General features: G+C 42.0%; 2 protein-coding genes across 2 annotated transcripts; both read left to right on the top strand.

The window, feature by feature from the left end:
* Positions 1–6,050: 6,050 nt before the first annotated feature.
* LOC124272197 (proline-rich proteoglycan 2-like) lies at positions 6,051–17,526 on the top strand. Its single transcript, XM_046707341.1, has 4 exons — positions 6,051–6,645; positions 15,748–15,830; positions 16,485–16,553; positions 17,006–17,526. The coding sequence occupies exons 1-4, from the start codon at positions 6,581–6,583 to the stop codon at positions 17,524–17,526; spliced, it is 738 nt and encodes a 245-aa protein (XP_046563297.1). The 5' UTR covers positions 6,051–6,580.
* Positions 17,527–17,801: 275 nt separating this feature from the next.
* Positions 17,802–22,945, top strand: LOC124272196 (alpha-(1,3)-fucosyltransferase 10-like). Its single transcript, XM_046707340.1, has 5 exons — positions 17,802–17,883; positions 18,337–18,540; positions 20,244–20,449; positions 21,113–21,302; positions 22,007–22,945. The coding sequence occupies exons 1-5, from the start codon at positions 17,881–17,883 to the stop codon at positions 22,529–22,531; spliced, it is 1,128 nt and encodes a 375-aa protein (XP_046563296.1). The 5' UTR covers positions 17,802–17,880; the 3' UTR covers positions 22,532–22,945.
* The last annotated feature ends 405 nt before the right edge of the window (positions 22,946–23,350 follow it).

The following is a 23,350-nucleotide window of genomic DNA, read 5'->3' as shown; positions in this document are numbered from 1 at the left end:
AAATCCCCCCACGCTCCAGAAATTTGAAAGAACAAATCTTCTGACGGTTACTGATAGTCCAACTTGATCTTTTTACTTAGTCCAAATTGTTTCCATGAAAATCATGAAAAATATAAATACTAAAACTTTGCAAATAACAAAAGGCACCACTTCAAGATCTGTCTCATATATCTGCTACGTTTTGTTGAAAGATAATGAAAGGTTTTCGATGGTTGCTCCGGAAAAGAAGTCCAAATCGTTTCCATGGAACCGAGAAAAATAAAAATGTCACAAATCTGCAAATAGCCAAGGCACCACTTAAGGTTCTGATTGATATTTATGCCAATTTGTGGTGAAAAATATTGAACGGTTTTGAAGTTCTGCTCCGGAAAAGACGAATGTGCAGGGACGGACGGGCGGAACGCATTTTAATAATTTGACATTTGGCTTTGTGCTGTAATTTGAATGATCCTTCCCGTTTTAACAATTGCTTTCTAGATGTATCCCCTTGTTTTAGTATTTGTTCATAATTCATGATGAAAAACACTGTCCCTTGATGTAATCAACATCTAATCTCCTATCCAAGGAGGAAATAAATATGATGATGAAGGTAGGAGAAATGTGAAATGAGAAATATTTAAGGTTTTTGGTACAAATGAAATTTATAGATAATTGATTCGTGAACTCGTTAATTATCTAATTTCTAAATTCTAATAAGTCTTATTAGTAAACTGTGTTTTGCAGGCAAATATTCAGGAGTAGTACAGAGACACCCATGGAACTGTGAAGGTGACAGCAATAATCTTATATTATATGAAGCATTGAAAACTCATCAGCAATTCCTTTGAAAACAGCTGTTGAAAAAGCAGGGGTGGTCAGTCAGTCTAGATTGGAAACGAAAATCTCCATACAATCATTTTAATTGCCTAAAATGTATGAAAATATGTTGTAAACAAGCTACGAGGTATGGAACACGTGTGTTACTATTTTTGGGAGGGATATCCCCTTCGCGTCACAGGTCACGTGATTCAAAATGGCCCCGCTCACATGTGAGCGATCGACTGAGATGTTTGATGGCTTGTAAATCTATCTTTTTGGATATTTTGATAACGAAAATAGGGCGCACGTGTAGGTATAAGTACAAAGAAGTAATTCATATAGGTTTTTCGAGCGCAAAAGTCGTAACGAGTGGGCGAAAGTGCGACAAAGGATTTCCACAATTTGCAGCCTATGGAGGCGCTGCATAGCGTTCATGTGAGTGAACGCTATGTATCTTAGCTAAATCCAATGTAGCTTTAAGATCAACGAAACAACAGTATAGTCTGCCCTTTATAAAGACAAATATTAGAGACTAGTGTATCTAACACAAATATATTGTGCTTGGGTGAGTTTATAGAGTTCATAAATATATAAAGGTTATCAAATTAAGATGACACTACTCCCACTCAAAAGGGATACGAAGGTGATACTTCAAAATAGACCAGATGTTTGTTTTCGTTTTCTTCTGCTATGCGAGTAGGAGACATCATGGTCGGTCTGTTGTCAAGGGCCATAACTCTGATTTTTTTCCTTCTGTGTTGTAACATTTTATATGACGGGTCGATACGTTCTAGGTTCGAGTCGGCATGGTTGGAAAAAAGGGGGTTTTGTTTTATATTTTTGGTCGGCAATAAAAAATTGGGTAGGTTGGGCGATGAGAAACACAAAAATATTCATTCTGCCCTAATTGTCCTCACATTACCTGACTTGCAGCGCCCTCTGCTTGAGACGATTGTTCAAATGACCGTTCGTTTATTCGTTCTAGAAATTAAGATTTCCTCTAATTATGGATGAACAGATTTCTCGTCTTAATTTGTGAAACGGGAGTTGCCCAAGGCTTGAACGTAATCCATGTTGTCGGGGAACTCTCGGCCAGGAAGTATCATGGGTTGCCCAGCCTCGCCTAAGGAGCCTCAATTAGCTATGAAGATTTGCTTCCCTTGGGTATCTCAGAAACCTATTATTGTTGGTTCGAATATTGGCCTTCAGTAACCCATGCTTGTCGTAAGAGGCGACTAACGGAATCGGGTGGTCAGGCTCGCTGACTTGGTTGACACATGTCATCGGTTCCCAATTGCGCAGATCGATGCTCATGCTGTTAGTCACTGGATTGTCAGGTCCAGACTCGATTATTTACAGACCGCTGCCATATAGCTGGAATATTGCTGAGTGTGGAGTAAAACTAAACTCACTCACTCACTCGAATCCTGGTTCGCCCCGATAATGGTTCTAGTTTATCACCATCTTACCGGAACTCGTTTCACTAAAGTGGTAAACGCCTGAGATCTGCATCGCTTCGGGCCTTCCTTCCACAGTGAACCTACATGCCGTTATGTAACTTGAATACTGTTAAAAGCGACGCCAAAACCAACAAAGACAGAACAAACAGACATTCCTGGAATGTGGTTGCAGCTTCAAATGGAAAACAAATCTTGAAAGCATCCCGATGTCATTACAGTCGTTTTTTGTGAAAACTGAAAATGATTGTACGCCGCTTTAGCAATAATCCAGCAATATCGCGGCGGGGGATACCAGAAATAGGTACCAGGCATTGTACCCAGGTGGGAGATCGAACCCGAATGGTCGGTCTGACGAGCGGACACTTTAACCACTTGACTACCTCACCGCTCCTCTTGTAAAAAGGGTTTGTATGACCCGATATTAAACTAAATACCATTAAACACAAGCTGTTTACATACAGTAGTAAATAAACAAGACATGTAAACAAATATGGACTTGATTCCTGTTTCAATAAATATTATGGTATTCGATGATCGATGATGAAGCTGTTGATCACTGGATTGTCTGGTCCAGACGCGATTATTTACAGACCGGCGTCATATAGCTGGAATATTGCTGAAGGCGACGTTAAACAACAACCAATGAACTAAATAGCTTCTTACACGTATTTCGTATTCCGTAATAGGCTGCCTTAAATGTCTTGGCACTTGCTCCAAGAGCCACGTGTCGTACAGTCAGGGAGTCTGTGTCCTATAGATTCCAGGGCGGAAAGCTCGATTATAGAGGGGGCGGCGGCGTGGCCTAGTAGTCAAAGCGTTCGCCTGTCACACCGAAGACCCTGGTTCAAGTCCCCTCATGGGTGCAATGTGTGAAACCCATATCTGGAGTCCCCTTCGTGATATTGCTGGAATACTGCTAAAAGCAGCGTGAAACTAAACTCACTCACTCGATCATAGAGCCAAAGTGGCACTACCCTCCATGAAGCACCAATCGACAAGTCAAATTAGGACCTTCATATAATTTGCATTTGCTTCAAATTAAAAGGCGGCGCACGGTCAAGATCAAATCAATAATCAAGATCTTTTTTTGCGGTCTACTCCCATTTGCGAGAACTCCCAGTTGCGAGACTCCCAGTTGTGAGACAGTGGAGAAGGTAAGTAGCAAAGAAAACACACCTTACTCCCCTATCTGATAGAATGGATTAACCCCAGCTAATTAGGGATTAGCTATTTAACTGAATCTTGTGGAGGTAGCTTAAAAGATAAAGTAATTAACCTACTCAGTTAAATGGCTTTAAAAAATAAACACTTTGTGTAGGTAACTTCGTGAATTAATCCAAATGTATTTATTAACCTGTGACTGCTCTTTCCGATCACCATTATGGCAGGCCTTCAACAAGTAGAATACATCACCAGTTCACGAGGCAGTATTCAGGTGCTCTTTCAGGGTAACCTGTATTACAAGAACAAGCAGCGGCGGACTTGTGCCTGATGGAGATGTACAATACGAACGTGCAACGGCAAATGCACTACAGTCGGCGACTATATTCGGAATGTGACTGATCCTCCAGAAGATGTCCAACGCCTCCGTTTTGTGAGGGAAATAGACAATCGACTACATAGACTCAAAGATCAACTTGCAGATGGATCGAAAAATCACATGCAGTATCTTGATGCAGTCGGCAAACTGCTGAAAATATGAAAAGTGTCAAAATCTCCAAATATGGACCCATGTAAAAAAAGTGTTTTATAATGACACACAAACATCATAATAACGCAAATCATCAAAATGTGTGAATAAAAAATGATAATGAAGTATTTAATGAACTATTTCTTCTGTGTAAATATAATGATAATCTTTTTCAGTATTTCAGTATTTAACTTGTTCTTTATTGAAAACAATAAATGCTCTTCAATGAACAATGTCTTCTGTGTCTCATTAATGAACTATGCCTCCTGCGGGTACTCTTCAGCAACAGGGCTGTTCCCACTTTCATCGTAGGGATTGGGAAGCACCACCTGTGTGCACTGAACCATTAATTAATGTGTCTCGCAACTGGGAGTTCTCGCAAATGGGAGGACACCTTTTTTTGTAATAACACAGGACTTAAGCGGATTAAGTTGTTTGACCACCTTGATTGAAAACATTAACAGATTTGGAAAATATCTGTCAACGCCCAGTTGCTAATCCTGCAATTGTTCATGAATCAGACGTCGACTTTATCACGCGATTTGGCTCTTGTCTGAGGGCTTTGAGTTGGGGTATCCATGGTAGACAGCGGTTTGGTAAAGTGCAGATTCTAGTACATTTAAGGGATTTTGAAACGACAGTCTCGGAGTAAGGCTTCTAATCGCCTATACCACTTTCTTATGTGACAATGTTATTCGTTGTGGAACAGTGTTGCTTGGATATGTTGAGATGCAACAGAGAGTGAGTGAGCGAGATTAGTTTCACGCCGCACTCAGCAATATTCCAGCTATATGGTGGTGGTCTGTAAATAATCGAGTTTGGTAAGACAATCCAGTGATCAACAGCATGAGCATCGATCTACGCAATTGGATACGGTGACTTGTGTCAACCAAGTCAGCGAACCTGACCACCCGATCCCGTTAGACGCCTCTTACGACAAGCATGGGTTACTGAAGACCAATTCTAACCCGGATCTTCACGGGTATAATGAGAGCCATGACTGTTCTTGAAGTATCTAGAGCATACGGTCTAACAATTGTACCAGCATTGTTATTCCTTTCTACTGGTTCGTAAACTTGTCATTTTTAGAGAACAACTGTTACTTAAATCACATTTCTTTATTGTTTATGACCCGTGAAGATCCGGGGTAGAATAGGTCTTCAGCAATCCATGCTTGTCACAAAAGGCGACTATGCTTGTCGTAAAAGGCGACTAACAGGATCGGGTGGTCAGGCTCGCTGACTTGGTTGACACATGTCATCGGTTCCCAATTGCGCAGATCGATGCTCATGCTGTTGATCACTGGATTGTCTGGTCCAGACTACATTATTTACAGACCGCTGCCATATAGCTGGAATATTGCTGAGTGCGGCGTAAAACTAAACTCACTCACTCACTAACTTTATTGTTTATTATTTTCACGAACAGGCTTCGGGTTAACGTATTGTTTCAACTTCCAAATCGACACGTAACATCTAAGACAACATGGGTTGAAGAAATAGGGATGGCTCAAAACCTACGTGCGGTGCCGTTAGGTGTAGTTTTGTCCTGAACTATTGTAGGTAAAAGTGAAAGACACAAAAGGGTTTCGTTTACTAGCTATACTACATAGCTAAATGTGCTAATTGTTGACACCCTTTTTTCACTTTTCCTTCCACGTAATAACGTTAGGGGACACCAGAAATGGGCTTCACAAATTGTACCCATGTGGGGAATCGAACCTGGGTCTTCGACGTGACGAGCGAAGGCTTAAAATAATAAAGCAGAGACGCCTTCGTTGGTTATAGTAGTCAAGATGGGTTAGACCTAAAAGTGCAACTTCGGGATGAAAAGTAACTACACATGTGTATCCGGGACCGAATTACGCACTCATATAAAACCATAGGATCGTTGTTAAAATGTTCAAGGTGAAAGGATCGTGAGAAAGGGTTGGAGGTTGTACAGGGACGGATACAGCTTTTTGAGAAAGGGGGGGGGGGGTTGGGGGCGCACCCCTGCAACCCCCACTCTGGATCCGCCTATGACCGTAACTTCAAGGTTGGTCAGTGAAACGAAACACGAATTACGTTATGTACGACGTATGTAGCCTCCGTCTTTGGTTCGACACGGGGAAGGTGCACAGTGTCACGCCTCTCATAGATCATAATGACTCCAGTCTGTGATTGTGAACCAGTTTCCATTTAACCCAGTGGATCTCTTCGAAACCAGAATGCCTATTTTTATAAACCATCAGCCGGTCTTTCCAGTTTTTGAAGAAAGCGTGGGACACGTTTCATATCGTTGAGCTTGAACAAGCTTTTTTACGTCTGCGAAATGCCATCTATTCAAGATCGTGAGTAGTTCGTACTGAAAGGGTATTCTTCCCGTTTACCAAGCCAGGTAACGATTGAAAGAATGAGATACATACAAAGTCACCTGACAGCATGCCTGACTTCAGTCCAGTCACTCCGTCGAATAAAGCGACTAGGTTCTCGCCTTCATCACACCGCGCCAGGTTGCGGCGACATGTTTTGCTTGACGGGAGACGCCTGAAATGAAAGAGTTGTCGCGGTAGGGGCGGTATAGCGGGGAAGCAAGGAACACAAGTCGACGATCGAGAAACACACGTTTATTCTCGGGCGACCACATCGGCATGGCGGGATGTTACAGTATAGTGTATAGGCGTATGAAGAGATACTGCTACTGCTACAAGAGCAGGTAAGTCATTCACTGAGATTCACCTGTACATGAGGACGCCCTGGTAATGTGATACATAAAATATGTATTGGTGAAGGAGGATGCGTTAGATGGAATTCCATCCCAGCTTGATAGTCTGGTATTAACGCTTATCATCAATCAATATTTAACTGTGGAAATATAAAACTAAACACGATTCAGCGATACTAAACTGAATATCACCTGTCTGTCAAAAACGGTAAGGTATGGTTGTCGTGGAACAGCAGAAATTCTGTAAGGATATATTGTATCAAAAGACAGATGTCATTCGTTATTCTGTGAATTAGTAACTTGTATCTGTTATATCTAGCCCAACCGTCTCAGCAAGCCTTCCTCTTGACCCCACCCCCCCACACACTTTACCATAACGCTTCCTGTTTGTGTGCTTGCCACGCCCATATCGAGTATAACTTGTTGCGTCCCAAAATTAGATCATATTCTGTTTACAAGAGCCTATACTGTATTGAAATGCTTGTCTCGCTGTGTACAATGGAGTGGACACTTGATAACAACGTCAGATATGAGGTAGATGGAACAAGTTTGTAATCAGGGTCCATGCGGACTGAAGATACCCGCCCTGAAGAGACAGTTGTCCGAACAGCAAATTCCCATACGTCTAAATTGAATGTACGCGATAGCGTTATTTTATAACGTGTTTTTCTTGCATGGGAAGTGTGTGCATCATGATGAAGGTTGGGGCACTTGTACGCTCAATACGTTCAGCGATCGGTGATCTGTGACCAACAATCTATTCAAAGAGCCACCAGGATATGTGTATTGGTGTTCTATCGAATGTATTGAATCACAGGTCGTGTGTGTATTCAGTAGCCCGAACCTGTCTGAACAACCACAAGCCGATTCACGTTTCCTTGTGTGTCATGATAAATATATTATGACATTACATTCATCCACGTGTTTTATTGGCAATATGCAAATATAAACCGGAGGACAAAAAAAAACCAAAAAGACAAAAAAACGAAAACAAAACACAGCGGCCATACGTGTTTCTTCTTCTAGTCATAACCACTGCAGGGATTCTGACCAGAGGTTCCGTCTTCTCGTCTTCATTTAAATACATTTACTCCTAATTCACACACGCCGCGTTAGTATTGATCTTCAGTAACCCATGCTTGTCGTTAGGGGCGACTAACGGGATCGGGTGGCCAGGTTCACTGACTTGGTTGACACATGTCATCGGTTCCCAATGCTCGTGATGTCAGTCACTGGATTGTCTGATCCAGACTATTATCTACAGACCACCATCAAATGGCTGGAATATTGCTGAATGCGGTGTTTAAAACAAACACAAACAAAAGTACATCATTTATTAAAAGCTCTTTTAAGATCATGTTCCTCATCGCTATTCCAGGGGCGGTGGGGTAGTCTAGTGGTTAAAGTGTTCGCTCGATTGTCTGATCCAGACTATTATCTACAGACCACCATCAAATGGCTGGAATATTGCTGAGTGCGGTGTTTAACACAAACACAAACAAAAGTACATCATTTCTTAAAAGCTCTTTTAAGATCATGTTTCTCATCGCTATTCCAGGGGCGGTGGGGTAGTCTAGTGGTTAAAGTGTTCGCTGAGTTCGATTCCCTACGTGGGCACAATGCTTGAAGCCCATTTCTGGTGTCCCCCGCTGCGATATTGCTGGAATATTGCTAAAAGCGGCGTAAAACTATACTCACTCATTGCCATTCCGTTAGTGGATTCACAAAGAAAATCATGTACCGTTGTAACATCGATTTGGTTGTTTCTCGCATGGCGGAAGTGAGCTCGACATTCATCCACACATCTAGATATTCGAGACAAACATTTAACCTCGGTTAGCGACGTACCCTCTATACGGAAACCTATAAGAGTGTTTTCTGTAGCATAGAAAAATACAATATAATGATGCACATATTTCCTAAAACAATGCCTCATCGCTCTGTAGTATTACTAGTAGAACAATTTGTGTGGAACATACACGATGTTCACTTCATGAGTTCCTTTCATATGTATTTCCTTTTTTATGTTTATTTTTATGGTCGATAACTGTATCCGGGGATTTCCGAGCTTTCCCTCTATGTTTAACATTTTGAAATTTGAACACGAATTATGCAGCTACGAAGTAGGAATGAGTGTGTGTCAGTGAGTTTAGTTTTACGCCGCTTTGAGCAATATTCGTGCAATATCACGGCGGGGGACACCAGAAATGGCTTCACACATTGTACCCATGTGGGGAATCGAACCCGGGTCTTCTGCGGAACGAGCGAACGCGTTACCCACTAGGCCACCCCATCGCCCCTGCGAAGTGTGATGAGACTACTCATAAAGCCGTGTCATGGCTCATCCTCCTCAAGCAAACATTCAGGTCAACGAAGCATGATACTGATTCACTCGTCTTCTGTGTAAATAATCATCCTGAAAAAAAGAGGTGCGAGTGCACTATTGTGAAGTATCTTTCATCAAAGAATTTTTTGTTGTGCACAATATTTTCTTTTAAATTTTAAATATGTCGCAGTAGATTTTATGCAGTGTCATACCAGCTACTCGAGTATCTGTTACAAAGTTTTGAATTACCCGTTTCAGTCTATGTATTGCGCCTGGCTGTAGCCAACGTTGGTGTCTGCGGTATGTTTACCTTAATCTCACCCTCCCCGAATGTCTGCGTTACTGGGACAGCCTTTGTATACTGCGATATACAACAAGATGAAACCTTTTGAGATCTTTTGTTTTGAAAACGACCCTTTGATATATTTTGGTTGTTGACTGGAAGAGACTGTAACAATTCATCGTGTTCAAAAGAGAAATAACACTCGTGAATCGGTATTTATGAACACATTTATGATTACATTTTACCAATTGTATGGCATGGAGATTTATAGTTCAAGTTGATTTGTACCCGTCAAGGTTGTACACTTAACACCTGAGCCCTGACTAGGTCTTAGATTTATTGTGCCCCTATATACAACGCTAAGGTATGGCTATAACAGTTAAGACAGTGTAAAGAATAAAATGTATTAAGTCAAAACCAGATATTAATATACTGACGTACATAAAGTACACACTTGGTGTTTTGGGACTATTCCCAATAAAACCATAAATATTTTGCTAGCAATGTTGTAATTGTGTACAATATCTGTGATGTTTTGGATACACTTACACAATGTTTGTGACAAGGCAGAACCAAAACACTTTTTAAATATTAATGCTGTTTGATAGAAAATATTTTACCCAAGAATCAGGTGTGTACTTTCTTTGAACATCAGTTTAGTTTTTTATAACATACCGAAACATATTCCATCCGTAATAGGCAAAATAAAAGTGGAAACTATATCGATGGAAATCATTCATGACACCGGGTGTTCACGGAAGGGGTAAGCACGCCCTGTCCGACCGGTAGCATGATAATCATCCCCACGTCGTCAGCAGAGGATCGGTAAAGTTCCCAATTAATAATAAGATTAAATGGAATGGAATAAAATTAGTAACTGAAGCCCTTATGTGTACAATAAACAGGGATTATCTACACTTGCTCAGAAGCTAAGGACCGTTAAAGTTCCAATTTGTCAATTAAAAGAAATTAAACGATTTTCATAATTTACGAAAAGGACGTGAAACATTTTAAATTTGTTAACATATCACGATAATGAAACCCAAGGCACAATTCCAAAGGACAATCCCGGGTACATGATCGTCAACATACACGCACACAAACAGACACTAAGTAAATATCAGTTTAGTCCGAACGTGACACAAACAGAGGACGTGGGCCATAGCTTCTAATAATAATTAAACTTGGAAGTGGTTTGACATGTTAGCGTATACTGCCTGACCTTCATATACAATCAGTAACACTACTTTAATATGTTCAAATGTATTCCCCCATGGAGTTATTTCATTACCGGCAGTTGAAGTGGTTGAAGCTGAACAACGCGGTTCTCTTTAAACCGCGGCGACTAGGGCCTGACTACCTGCTCCTATAATTTACATTACGAAAATCGGCGTAACTCCATACTCACTCGCTACCCATGAAATCAGCTGTTCTGAATTATTGTTATATTCCCCATCAAAAGTTTAGACTCACAAGTGTAAATGTAGCCACTTACTTCAGTCAACTATTCTAAACTTGATTTTGCAAATATTCCATTCAGTTTAAAGGTACTCTTTACTCATGAACGAATGTATTGTAAAAGAAATTCGTAACGTTGAAAAGATTATTGTCATGAGTTCAGTAAATGATGAAAATCAGTGAAAATTGTCGAATTCTTAACGAAACTTTACACCAAAACGCAGCTGTTCACATGGACGATATTTGCAAATTTAAAATGTTTCACGTCCTTTTCGTAAATTATGAAAATCGTTTAATTTCTTTCTTTGCATGATCCTCATACAATTCATCTACATAAAGTTTGCAGTTGGTTCCCCCAAGTTAGAGGAGAAATTCATTTTCGATGTAACCATATACATGTATATATATATACATAACATATAGTGAGTGCTTTAGGTGATACTAAACTTTTGATGAGTAGTATATTTAGATAAGCTGTAAAAGCATTCGGTCGTCACGCCGACTAGCCGCTCCTATAATTTATGTTACGAAATTCGGCTCAACTCCATACTCACTCACTCACACATCCACTACTCGTGAAATCAGCAGTTCTGAAGTATTATTTATTAGATAATTTACTTTATGAAAATAGGTTCATACTCAGCTGTAAAGCATTCGGTCGAAATCACGCCGACTAGCCGCTCCTGGAGAATCAAACCCGTGCACTCTGCGTGACGACAAAACAGCTGACCACAAGGTTTAATTTACTTTATGAAAATCGGCTGGTTAACTCCATACTCACTGACACACCCACTACCAATGTTGTGAAGTGTTATTGATTAGGTAAATTGAGGATAATATCTGAAATGCATTGGTACTTGTTGGTCCCCTGCCTGGCGCGTATTTCGTCCCCATACCAATACACAAGCGAGGCCATTGTCAGGGATCACCAGAAATGGACAACACATGCTAGGTTATGTTCACGTGGAGAATCAAACCCGTGCCCTCTGCGTTATGGACAACTCTTTAGACGACAAAACAGCTCGACCACAAGGTTTCCCAAGATACTCACTATGATCGGTATCGATCATTTGGTATAGTCTGGTTAACACACACACACACACACACACACACGCACGCACGTTCACACAAAATTACTAGCGTGTCTATAAAAATAGACCCCGATATGTGGGTGTCGCTCACTGGATTGTCTGCTTCAGACTCGATTAATTACAGACCTCATAGTTTGAATATTGCTGAGTGCGGCGTTAACCAACCAACCAACCCTGAAGGTACGATACATTCCCACGGGATATCAATGGGCCTGCATTGTCTCATTTCACCACATTAAACGACATTACCCATTCATTTCGGGTTTAGACGTCAGCGTTATAATACCGACCAGTTGGTCTCATGGGCGAGTAAACACTGTAAGCATCACCCTCGCTTTCCTCATTCAACCGTTGTGTGCATTACCTCAAGCTATCTGGAATTCAAAATGGACTCGACCACGTGGAACTAAGTGAACCTCTGAACTAACATGGAGGCCGGTACCGACCGAACAAGTCAAAATGTCATTAGAAGTCCACACAATAGTCCTGCAATAGTGTCTGTATATATACAACATAGCGTACACTTCACTTCAAACGTCAACGATAGACACCTGTGGCCAGGACTCTACTGTCGGGTTCGTCATAACGTTCTGCGGTTGACTTGTTAACTTTAGGAGAGGTCCCCAGCCGCCTATGGGAGGAGGCTGCACGTAAACCGGGTCGGGCGGCTTCACCCTGTCATTCTGCTGACTGGGTGTCGGGTTCACCTGTACCCGAGTCTATAAGGCATCCCGTTAATCGGGATGTGAGGTGAGGTGAAATTGGGTTTAACGTCGTGCTTGAGAATATTTCGCTCATATGACGACGTGCATGCTTGTGTATGTGTATGTGCGGCTGCTTGTACTAGCCCAGACTGAAGCTGGTTTTATAGTGCTAGCCCACTGAGATACCATGCCGCAGTGAAGCATGAATACCCCACTCAGACACATTATACTGACTCCGAGACGACCAGCCCTTGTTGTACCCATTAATGCCGAGCGCCAGGCAGGGACCAACAAGTACCATATCTTAACGTCTTTTGGTAAATCGGGATGTGACGACAGTCCAAAATGAGTAGTCCAGTTAACGTCCATGAGTATCTTTTAACATTAGTGAGATGGGGGTAGCCTAGTGGGTAAAGCGTTCACTCGTCACGTAGACCCAGGTTCGATTCCCCGCATGGGTACATTGTCACAAGCCCATTCCTAGTGTCCCCCGCTGTCATATTGTTTGAATATTGCTAAAAGCGGCGTAAAACCATATTCACTCACTCACTTCCTGAGAGAGGGTATGACTCATCAGTTCTACCCCTTGTATTTCTCAGCTGATGTGTTCACACCGTTGGTGGTGATGACTGTATTGATATATTCAAGTGTTTTACACGAAGAGGCTGACTGCTGTTGTTGACAGCTGCATATGCTTACTTTAAACAACGATTTTTCTGCGTATACTGAAGATTCGGCATTGCAGCAAAAACGAACAAAAAACACGTTAGTGTCTTACAGTGAAGGTGTATTCAGAGGTATATGGTATTCCACGCTTACACTAATCTAACATAGTAATACCTCTTGAGACTCGAAACCTTTTCTCCGTAACGGTCATCCGATTACTGTACACTGTTATGTACCTGCACAATTAACTTGGGGAAATGCAGGATAACTGTTAAATAACAAAGCAGTAGACTAGTGTGCAGAATACTTGGAAGAATCATATTAAGGAGATAATCTCCACAATCGACTTAACAGTGAGTGAGTTTAGTTTTACACCGCACTCGGCAATATTCCTGCTAAATGGCGTCGGTGACTTAACAAAGTAAAGATAAATTATATAATAATACAGTAACTTAATGTCAGTGTTACATTGAAAATTTTAACAATACATTAAAGTGATTTTAATCAAGTATTATCGTCATGCGTCGCAGTGAGAAACTGCTATCGAATTTATTGTCAAGGTGACCTTGGATATATACGGTTGTAATAGAAAACGTCCTGGTTGCACAGGGTTAGGTTACATGTCTGGTTTGGTACATTGTGGTGCCCCTGTTTACAGCGTGCTGTAAGGGAAGATGTGCTTTGTACTTTCTTATGGCTCTTCTCTTAAAATATCTCTAGAAAAACAGTATGTGACGTTGTAAACAATGTAGAGGATTATAAACCACGTGACATATAGAATAGCATCTATGTGTTGTCGTCGACAAAACAGGTGTAACTGTCCGGTAGATATTTAACTTTGTTTTGTTGCATGCTGATAACCACGCTGAAACGAAACATAAATCAGTCCGTACAATAACTGAAACCAAGAAACAAAAAAGAGATGGGATGTAATTACCAAGAGTACTCTAAAGTTAACTAACTTGTCGTAAGAGGCGACTAACGGCATCGGGTGGTTAGACTCGCTGACTTGATTGGCACATGTCATCGTATCCCAATTGCGTAGATCGAAGTTTATGCTGTTGATCACTGGATTGTCTGGTCCAGACTCGATTATTTACAGACCGCCGCCATATAGCTGGAATATTGCTGAGTGCGGCGCAAAACTAAACTCACTCACGCACTTTAAGAACGAGTTTGATAAATATAACGTAAACACCAAGATGGGATTATATTTTTATTCCACAATCGTTCCTCGAACTGTTCATTGTTGTGGATGTAAGGCATTCTTCGACAAACGGCGGTCTGTAAATGGTCGAATCTGTACACGCAATCCAGTGATTGACATCATGAACATCGATCCACGCAACGATGACGATGCGCTCTCGACCAGCACTGCTTCACGGACTGCTGAGTACAGGTCTATCTTCTGACATAGAAGACCCGCGTCCTCTATATAACGCTCGCCTTACTGTTAGTTTTGAGACGAGGGTGATTAAGCTGAACATGCGTCTTTAAAGGGCCGTCAAGCTAAGCCATATAATATACTCTATCATAACACAAAAGCACAGCACTTTTGTGTATTTATTTAAATCATGTGTGTGTGACTAGCCAAGCTGAACATGTCACATTCAGATAGAAGAATCACACGAGCCTTTATGGACGTCTTGGCGTTCGACGTGACCCCTGTCCTGATATACAAATGCTATATACATTGATTTATATTGTCGACTCGTAACTTGACTTGACCTATTTTCCCCACTTCTTCAACACGTTTCAACCACAGCATGTCATTGTTTGGGTGGGAGGGAAGACGCTTGCATTGGGGGCAATGGGTCAGCTTATCTTGCTCTGGCGTCTCAAGGTAATTGCAGGCTAATGTCATTAAAACACATACAGTCTGTTTATTCGTATACACAGTTGCTGTCTTGCGCCCACGCTTTATCGGTCCTCGATTTATATAACTAATACAGCGTTGTCAACATGACATGGAGTGAGTTAGTGAGTTTAGCTTTACGCCGCACTCAGCAATATTACATCTGTATGGCGGCGGTCTGTAAATAATCGAGTCTGGACCAGACAACCGAGTGATCAACAGCATGAGCATCGATCTGCGCAACTGGGAACCGATGACTTGTGTCAAGCTGACCACCGAATCCAGTTAGTCGCCTTAGCATGGGTTACTGAAGATCAATATTCTAACCCGGACCTTCACGGGTAACATGACAAGGACACATTGATGTGGACACCTTGTATTCAAAAGAATTAGCATGTTTTCTTCTTTATGTCACGAAGCGAATAGATGCAAAATTGCGTATGCGACATTAAGCAACATCGATGTCACTGTAACTGAAATTGATCACAATCAGGACATCAGTAGTGCTAATAAAAACATTTTCTTTAATATCCTATATGTTAGGTTTGTTACAATAATGCCAGTATGTATGACTTGGAGCTTTCCCCAATTATTTATGTGAAGGGTAAATGAAGGTATTTCCTCATTCTCCTTGTTTAATCGGCCAAGTATGTGTTTTACAAATTTGGGGGACTTCCAGACAGTGCATCTATTTCTGTCCTTTGTTGCAGGTTGTTCCTCCTCCTGGTAGGGCTCGCTGCTGTGGGCGTCACTGTATGGAGTGTGAGGGAGGACAACAGGACTCTTCATTCGGGTGAGAATGGCTATGGATGTTTTAAATGTTTTTTTAAAGTTATGGTTATGTTAGGCTCCCCATGAGTGAGTGAGTGAGTGAGTTTGGTTTTACGCCGCTTTTAGCAATATTCCAGCAATATCACGGCGGGGGACACCAGAAATGAGCTTCTCACAATGTACCCATGTGGGGATTCGAACCCGGGTCTTCGGCGTGACGAGCCAACGCTTTAACCACTAGGCTAACCCACCGCTCCCGGCTCCCCATGAGATATTCGGGACTGACTATTTTGTAACAGGGGATGGGGGCTGGTATTAAAAGAAAAAATCCAAACTAATTTTTTAGTATATTCCTGAAAATGCTTGAAATACGGAATTAACTTTCACGTTTTAGACAAAACAATGACTCATTCGCTGGGCATATATGCGTTCCTGGAAAATGTTGTTCGTGGGTTGCAACTATTTATTTTATCTGCAAAGAAATCGTGTATTTGGAGAAGAAGTGTTAGACAGAGGACAAACAAAATCACTGGTATCACTAAAATACCAAAAGGCAAAGAACTTTGAATCAAACTCGCTCACTCACTAGATTATCTATATGCCGTCGTTCTGAAGGGACAACACAGAAACTGTGGCGCCAAAGACCATTCATTTCTACATTCTATTAATATTTCAGCTCTGTTGTCAATAAAACAGCATGGGCAAAGCGCACAGCTAAAATACAAGTTCTTGGACTGGAGAAAAGGTAGGCGTAGATGTTTTTCTTTAGAAAGTCGTTCTGTAATATCGTTATTCGTAGTTAGTGTGAAAGCAGTGGAATTCAATTGAGTGAGTTAGTGAATATGTTTTTACGCCGCCTTTAGCAATATTCCAGCAATATCACGGCGGGGGACAGCAGAAATTGGCTTCACACGTTGTGCCTTTGTTGGGAATCAAACCCGGGTCTTTGGCGTGACGAGCAAACGCTTTAACCACTAGGCTATCCCACCGCCATTTGAATTCAAGATGTAACTGCACTTGCATGTTGACGTAGCTTCTCATAAACTATGGTCACAGTTCACCAGGCCTCAGTTAAGGCGGTATCGTGAGCATTCGGCTTTCAAAAGATGGTTTGTCTACACGAGAACTGATAATCCAATAATGTCTAAATTGAAAAAACATAAATTATCGTTAAAATCACCAGTCCTGTTTTTCCAGATCCTTCTGAGAAACTGCTTCACTTTGGAAGTAGAAAAAACAGGTTTACACATCCGGAGAACCAACCCCCTGTCCAAGGCCAACCAAACGAAGCACTTCAACCTGCCCTGCCTCAAATGAACCAGTTTGAACATCAGATGCAGAAGTTTAATCCAGGTCAGCCTAAAGCAGTGCCCGACCAAGACAAGCCCAATTGGGCACCTGCTGTGCCAAATGAGCAGAACTTGTACCATCGTCAACCGGAGGCAGGTCAAGACCAAAGGGAGTTTAATGGGGCGCCTCAGCCCGCCCTGCCACAGGGGCAAAATAATAATCCTGGCCAACCTAATGCAGCTCCTAACATGGGCCAGCTGAACATGGAACCTCAACTCGCCCTGCCACAGGGGCAGAATCGTAATCCTGTTCAACCTAATGTAGCTCCTAACATGGGCCAGCTGAACATGGAACCTCAACTCGCCCAGCCGCAGGGCAGAATCGTAATCCTGGTCAACCTAATGCAGCTCCTAACATGGGCCAGCTGAACATGGAACCTCAACCCGCCCATCCCCAAATGCACCAAGTTGAACTTCAGGGGCAGAATTTGAATAACGCCCATCCTCAAGCAGGTATTGGTCATGTAGACGAGGCAAACCAACCTGTTGTGCCACAAGTGAACCGAATGATACCGCGGATGGAGGACTCACATCCTGGTGTGCGTCAAGGCGTACCTCAGGCTGCCCAACCTCAGGTGAACATCGGTGCGCCGTCTGGGGTGATGAGCTACCAGTAATACTCTCGTGGCATCATATCGGAGGACCTCAAGATATGACCATTACGTGTGGACCTCGCAAGTGTTTCATGGTAAAAGACCACGAAGAGTGGAAAAACACGACTACATGGTAATTTCAATTGAAGTTCATATAACTGTACTCATATTTTGTGATTTATCACAATACAGATATACCATGTCATGAAATTAGAAGTGTTGACATGCATGCATAAACAGTGAGACAATAGCGAAGTTTTAAAATCATGACAAAACATAATTGTTCAGATCTGTTTCTAAGTCATTCAAATTTGACATCAAATATGATATGTTGACAATAAGAGCGCATCAATATTTTTAACAGGTTAGGTGAAATGGGGTATTCAATATATTTGCACTAATATAGCCACGGATAGGCTTTCGAAAGTGTAAAAGCGAGTGTCATGAAAATGAAATTCGCTCCATTAAGAAATGAATCGGAAAACAGTTAGTCTGAAATGAACCTTCAAGACGTTTGCTAGGGTTTGAACGTGCTGAAGTAAGTGTTGCATTTTTAGAAGACTTATCATGACATTTCATTTTCCAGGCCATCACCTTTTATGGAACTGACTTTGGCTTCGGTGGTCTGCCTATACCTCGAAAGCCGGGACATCTATGGTCTGTAATTCATGAAGAATCTCCAAAGAATAATGATTGGTTGTTTTCCGCTAAATCCACCATGTCCCTATTTAATCTGACGGCAACCTTCAAGCGACAGTCTCACTACTCCTTCCCGACCATGTGGCTCCGTGTGAGTATGCAAGACAACCAGATTGTGCCTGGACTGACTGACTGAGTTTGGTTTTGCGCCGCTTGTAGCAATATTCCAGCAACATCACGGCGGGGACACCAGAAATGGGCTTTCCACATTGTACCCATGTGGGGATTCGAACCCAGATTGTGCCTGGATATATTGTTGAAACCAGAGGAATAATAAGTTTTTGTTGCCGGATTGTACAGCTGCCATGAGCTGCCGAACACATCGCGATACCGGTTTGGTATAGCCCCCCAACAATGCCTATCGTAACAGGCATATTGGTAATGTGTAATCGATGACATATGACAGGTTAATTCCACGTACCCCCCTCCCTCAGCCCCAGAGTTTTTTCTGGTCGAGTATTCGTTGTTTTGCGTCATATTGCTGTGAACATTGCTCATTGCCGCCCGATAATACAACCCTCATCAACGTTACCTCCAAACGTGGGGTTTCTGGTGTCCCCCGCCGTGATATTTCTGGAATATTGCTAAAAGCGGCGTAAAACCAAACTCAGTCAGTCAGTCCAAACGTGGGGATACCGGTTTGGCTCAGCAATGCTTATCCTAAGAGGCAACTGAATTGATTTGGTCGAGATTCGGTTACGTACAAACTGGCGTCATACAGCTGGAATATTGCTGATTGCCACTTCAAGAACACGCCAACAAACAACCCTGAAACAAAGCCTAAATTAGGAGATAAACATCATGTGTTGGTCAATTTCCGGGTGTTATTGAGTATTTGAAGCACGGAATATTTCATTTGAAACCTCTTGTATCCCCGTGCTTCAAATACTCAATAACACCCGGAAATTGGCCAACACATGTTTATCGACATTGTAAACACAAAAGTAAACCAAAACGTCCACACACGTTTTTGTGTCTGCACTCATTAACATCGAGTGAAATGTCATCAGCCGGCCGTTTCGGCTGTCTCTTATGGTAGCATCTGGAACTGCGCATTTGTGACGTCATTCGGACTTTACTTCACAATATGATTTGAATGACGTCACCACTGTTGACGACGTAACAATACAATGGTGTGTGCGATGTTTGTACGCATGAATACGCAGCGAATTGTCTTGCAATTTCAGGGAATCGAATACCATTCGATCGTGTGTTTCAACCAATCAGATTAAGGAACATGGTGACTTTTGGTTTACAATGCATCTTGTGTCTTGGCTTTGCATGCCGACCATTTTCACAGTGGATATATTCAGTTCTACTGATGTAAGCCATTGGTGCGAATTTTCACCAGATATTTTTGTCTGAATCATTCAGTCAGGAAATGGGCGACTGACCTGAGTACGTGTGGAACTAGTCGCGAACTGTTGCTCATATACTAGTCCCAGTAAAACTGTTGCCATTTTAACGACCCTTCCATTTGTCTACCGGAGATATTTGAGCTGTGAAGGGAAATAGATAAATATGTTATGTGCAATACGAAAAATCCATCATTATCCTTTGAATATATAATTAGTAATCAGTGAAGACTTTTAATGTTAAAGAACACCAGAAACAACAACATGGACTATTGTTTGCTCAACACAAATCTGTCAAAATATTTGGTATTTCTAGAAAAATGGGTAGTCTTGAATAAAGACAAGAAGCATCCTGAAAACACTTTAGCAAAGAATGAAAAGTTGCCCTCGCTAAATTGTTCGTTCACATTTCACTATAAGTAATGATTGTGACTTGCAGGATGAGCGGGAGTTGACCGACACCCAGTTCATGGTGTCCATCGCTGAGAAGAACCGGTTGAGACGAGGAGGTCTGGCTCCTGTGGTGTTTGTCCACATGGACTGCCACACCGCCTCCGACCGCAGCCATTACATGCGACTGCTGCAACGATACATAAAAATAGACTCCTACAGCGACTGCGAGCACAACAAGGATTTCCCTGCCAAGTAGGTATTCACCAGCAACTTACTGGCAGATCCAACGTCCATTCTGTCATTGACTCCAACGTCCGTTTAGCCATAGTGTTTAAAGACCATTTCATCTCAGTGTCCAACGATCATTTGTCACTGTGTTCAATGTCATAATATTTAACGTCATTTGTTTCATGTGTTCAACGTCCGATTGGCCATGGCGTCAATTGGCCTCTGTAGTCATATCCATAATGTACAAAGGGTCCATGTAGTCGGATTATTCAACGTCCATTCAGCCATAATGTACAAAGGGTCCATGTAGTCGGATTATTCAACGTCCATTCAGCCATAATGTACAAAGGGTCCATGTAGTCGGATTATTCAACGTCCATTCAGCCACAATGTACAAAGGGTCCATGAGGTCAGATTCTTCAACGTCCATTCAGTGATAATGTGTAGCACTACACGTCCATTTATTCATAACGTTCAACGGGTCACTTCAACCATAGCATTCGACAACCTTTGTGTAGGGAAAATGTTCAGTCTTCACACAGTTGTGATTGTCTAGCATGTGTTGGTGGTTATGAAACTGCACTAAGAACAGCAACCGTTTTGATAAAACAAAATATATGGCGTCTCCGGAATTGACTTTGAGATGCGTCAATAATCATCTTTCACTGTCGTAATTTTATCTTGCAGTAACTTGACTTTCGGATCTCTGAAGGGTATGGCACCTATGTTGTCGGATGGTTTCTTCAAACTTATAGCCCAGTACAAGTTTACGTTCGCCTTTGAAAACGCTGTGTGCGACGATTACATTACAGAGAAGTTCTGGAGACCACTACGACTTGGGATCGTTCCCATTGTTTTTGGATCCTCAACAATTAAGGTGAGCATAATTTCAGCTTATGGCGATGAGGACCGAAATCCCAAAAGGAGCTTATGTTATGAGGCATTGTCAGATAACTTTCGACCTCGTGTTGACAACGGCTTTTGGAAATTTAAGAGGATGTTTCATACATGAGAGGACAAAGAATTGTATCATGGCGTTGACATACTGCAGTGTTTAATGGCTGGATATTCTGGTCGATCGATGTCTGGTTTGTTTACAGGTGGCCGTCGCATGGCAGGCCTACTGCTGTGCGGCAGGCTAAGTAAACTTAGGCTCAGTATTGTTCGTTATACTGCTATACCGAGTTTAACAAACCCTAGTAGAAGGCGCGTCAGTTAACCTTTTCAATTGACCAATCAGAACACAGTTTACAAAATCTCGAAAGTTAACATTCGCACATACCGTTGGAACCTTTACCTGGAAAACGTTTGTACTCGATCGATCCTACAGCGTCTGAGGAGCCGCAGTCAACGGTGCAGAGTTGCGTCTGTTAGGTGTGGATACACATCTTGGCTTGCAATGATTATAAGGAAGGTTTGTAACCACAGGTTTCATCACAGCGAGGCGATGTGAGGTCCAGCTGGGATTAACGTCATACTGATTAACTGACAATGTTGAGGTGTTTGCAGCAATGGTCATAAAAGTCTTTGTATTTTCAAAATATACTTTCTGAATTTAAACTATTTATGTTTTGTATCCAGGATATGGCTCCTTCGGACCACTCAATCATCGACATTCGGGACTTTAAGTCAGTTAAAGAAGTAGCAGATCTTATTACGTTCCTTGACACAAATGATGAGGAGTACCTGAAGTACTTGACTTTCAAACAGACAGGAGTCACAAACCCAGTACTGAAAGAGGAGCTGAGGAAACGAGACTGGGGAATTGGCAAAAGTTACCTTTCTCATTTTACCGGTTTTAACTGTTTTGTATGCGACAAACTTCATGAGATGAAAAACCAGGTTCGAAATGGTCAACCGGTGACTCAGTGGTCCGGCAAGTTTGACCATTACGGGTGTCCTGTGCCAAAGGTATTTGATGATCAAGGACGTTATGTGGTAGAGAACAATCTCTGGTTAGAACCCTTCTCATACGCTGAGTTTTATGAACATTCTCTTCGTTATCATATTGACAATAATATTAATGCAAATATAAGTGAAATTCACAAGTATGCAGACAGGCTGCTGAAACAGGCCCTACGGGATGGAATCAGACTTCCATTATAGGTGAGTGAATGAGTGAGGTGGGGTTTACGCCGCTTTGAACAATATTTGAGCAATATCACGGTAGGGGACACCTGAAATGGGCTTCACACATTGTGGCCATGTGGGGAATCGAGCCCGGGCCTTCGTTGTGACGAGTGAACTCTTTAACCATTAGGCTACCATGCCTCCCCTTCCGGTGTAGGTGAAGCTTGTGGTGAATCATCTGCGTTATTCGTCAGTTTGCTTCCATGATGTTTCTAGGTATTGAGCGTTCTCAGTGAGGTCACCGGTGACGTTGAAGTAGTTGTAGTTATAGCACAAAGCGTGCAGTAAATACGAGTATAGCGAACTCAAAGGGACGAATAATATTAGTTCGTTATAACCGTAGTTAGTTATAACCGTAGTTCGTTATAGCGTTGTTCGTTATAGCCGTTGTTCGTTATAACGCATTTCGACGGAAATATACAGAAGGTTGCCAGGACACGAGAAACAGTCGTTATATCGTTACAAGCATGTTCGTTATAGTTTACTGTATATGGGCATCGACGATCCATCGTCACTTATCAGCATACCATTGTGTTTCATTAGATACTCTCGGGCCTGTAAGTACCATAGATTGTGTTCGCGTAACAAGGCGCTAAATGGCCGTACAGTCATCATTTCTCCATGGGCGAGAGAAGTGCCCTATTTACAGTGAGTATGGTTTTACGTCGCTTGTAGCATTATTCCAGCAACATCACGGCGGGCGACACCAGAAATGGGCTTCACACATTGTACCCATATGGGGAATCGAACCCGATCCTTCGGCGTGACGAGCGAACGCTTTAACCATCAGGCTAT

This window comes from Haliotis rubra, unplaced genomic scaffold (genome assembly GCF_003918875.1).
Source record: "Haliotis rubra isolate DU_JTF1 unplaced genomic scaffold, ASM391887v1 Scf167, whole genome shotgun sequence".
In the NCBI taxonomy this organism is placed as follows: Eukaryota; Metazoa; Mollusca; class Gastropoda; order Lepetellida; family Haliotidae; genus Haliotis; species Haliotis rubra.
The sequence above is the reverse complement of the archived record's forward strand: the minus strand, read 5'-3'. Positions and strand labels throughout refer to the sequence as shown.

What these genes read in the sequence shown, in the direction of transcription:
- LOC124272197 (XM_046707341.1), top strand. Translation starts at nt 6,581, where the DNA reads ATGGCGGGATGTTACAGTATAGTGTATAGGCGTATGAAGAGATACTGC. An exon ending in TGCTACTGCTACAAGAGCAG is followed by an intron (nt 6,646 to 15,747) that starts GTAAGTCATTCA and finishes CCTTTGTTGCAG; the next exon opens with GTTGTTCCTCCTCCTGGTAG. An exon ending in CAACAGGACTCTTCATTCGG is followed by an intron (nt 15,831 to 16,484) that starts GTGAGAATGGCT and finishes TTAATATTTCAG; the next exon opens with CTCTGTTGTCAATAAAACAG.
- LOC124272196 (XM_046707340.1), top strand. An exon ending in TCCCGACCATGTGGCTCCGT is followed by an intron (nt 18,541 to 20,243) that starts GTGAGTATGCAA and finishes TGTGACTTGCAG; the next exon opens with GATGAGCGGGAGTTGACCGA. An exon ending in TTGGATCCTCAACAATTAAG is followed by an intron (nt 21,303 to 22,006) that starts GTGAGCATAATT and finishes TTTTGTATCCAG; the next exon opens with GATATGGCTCCTTCGGACCA.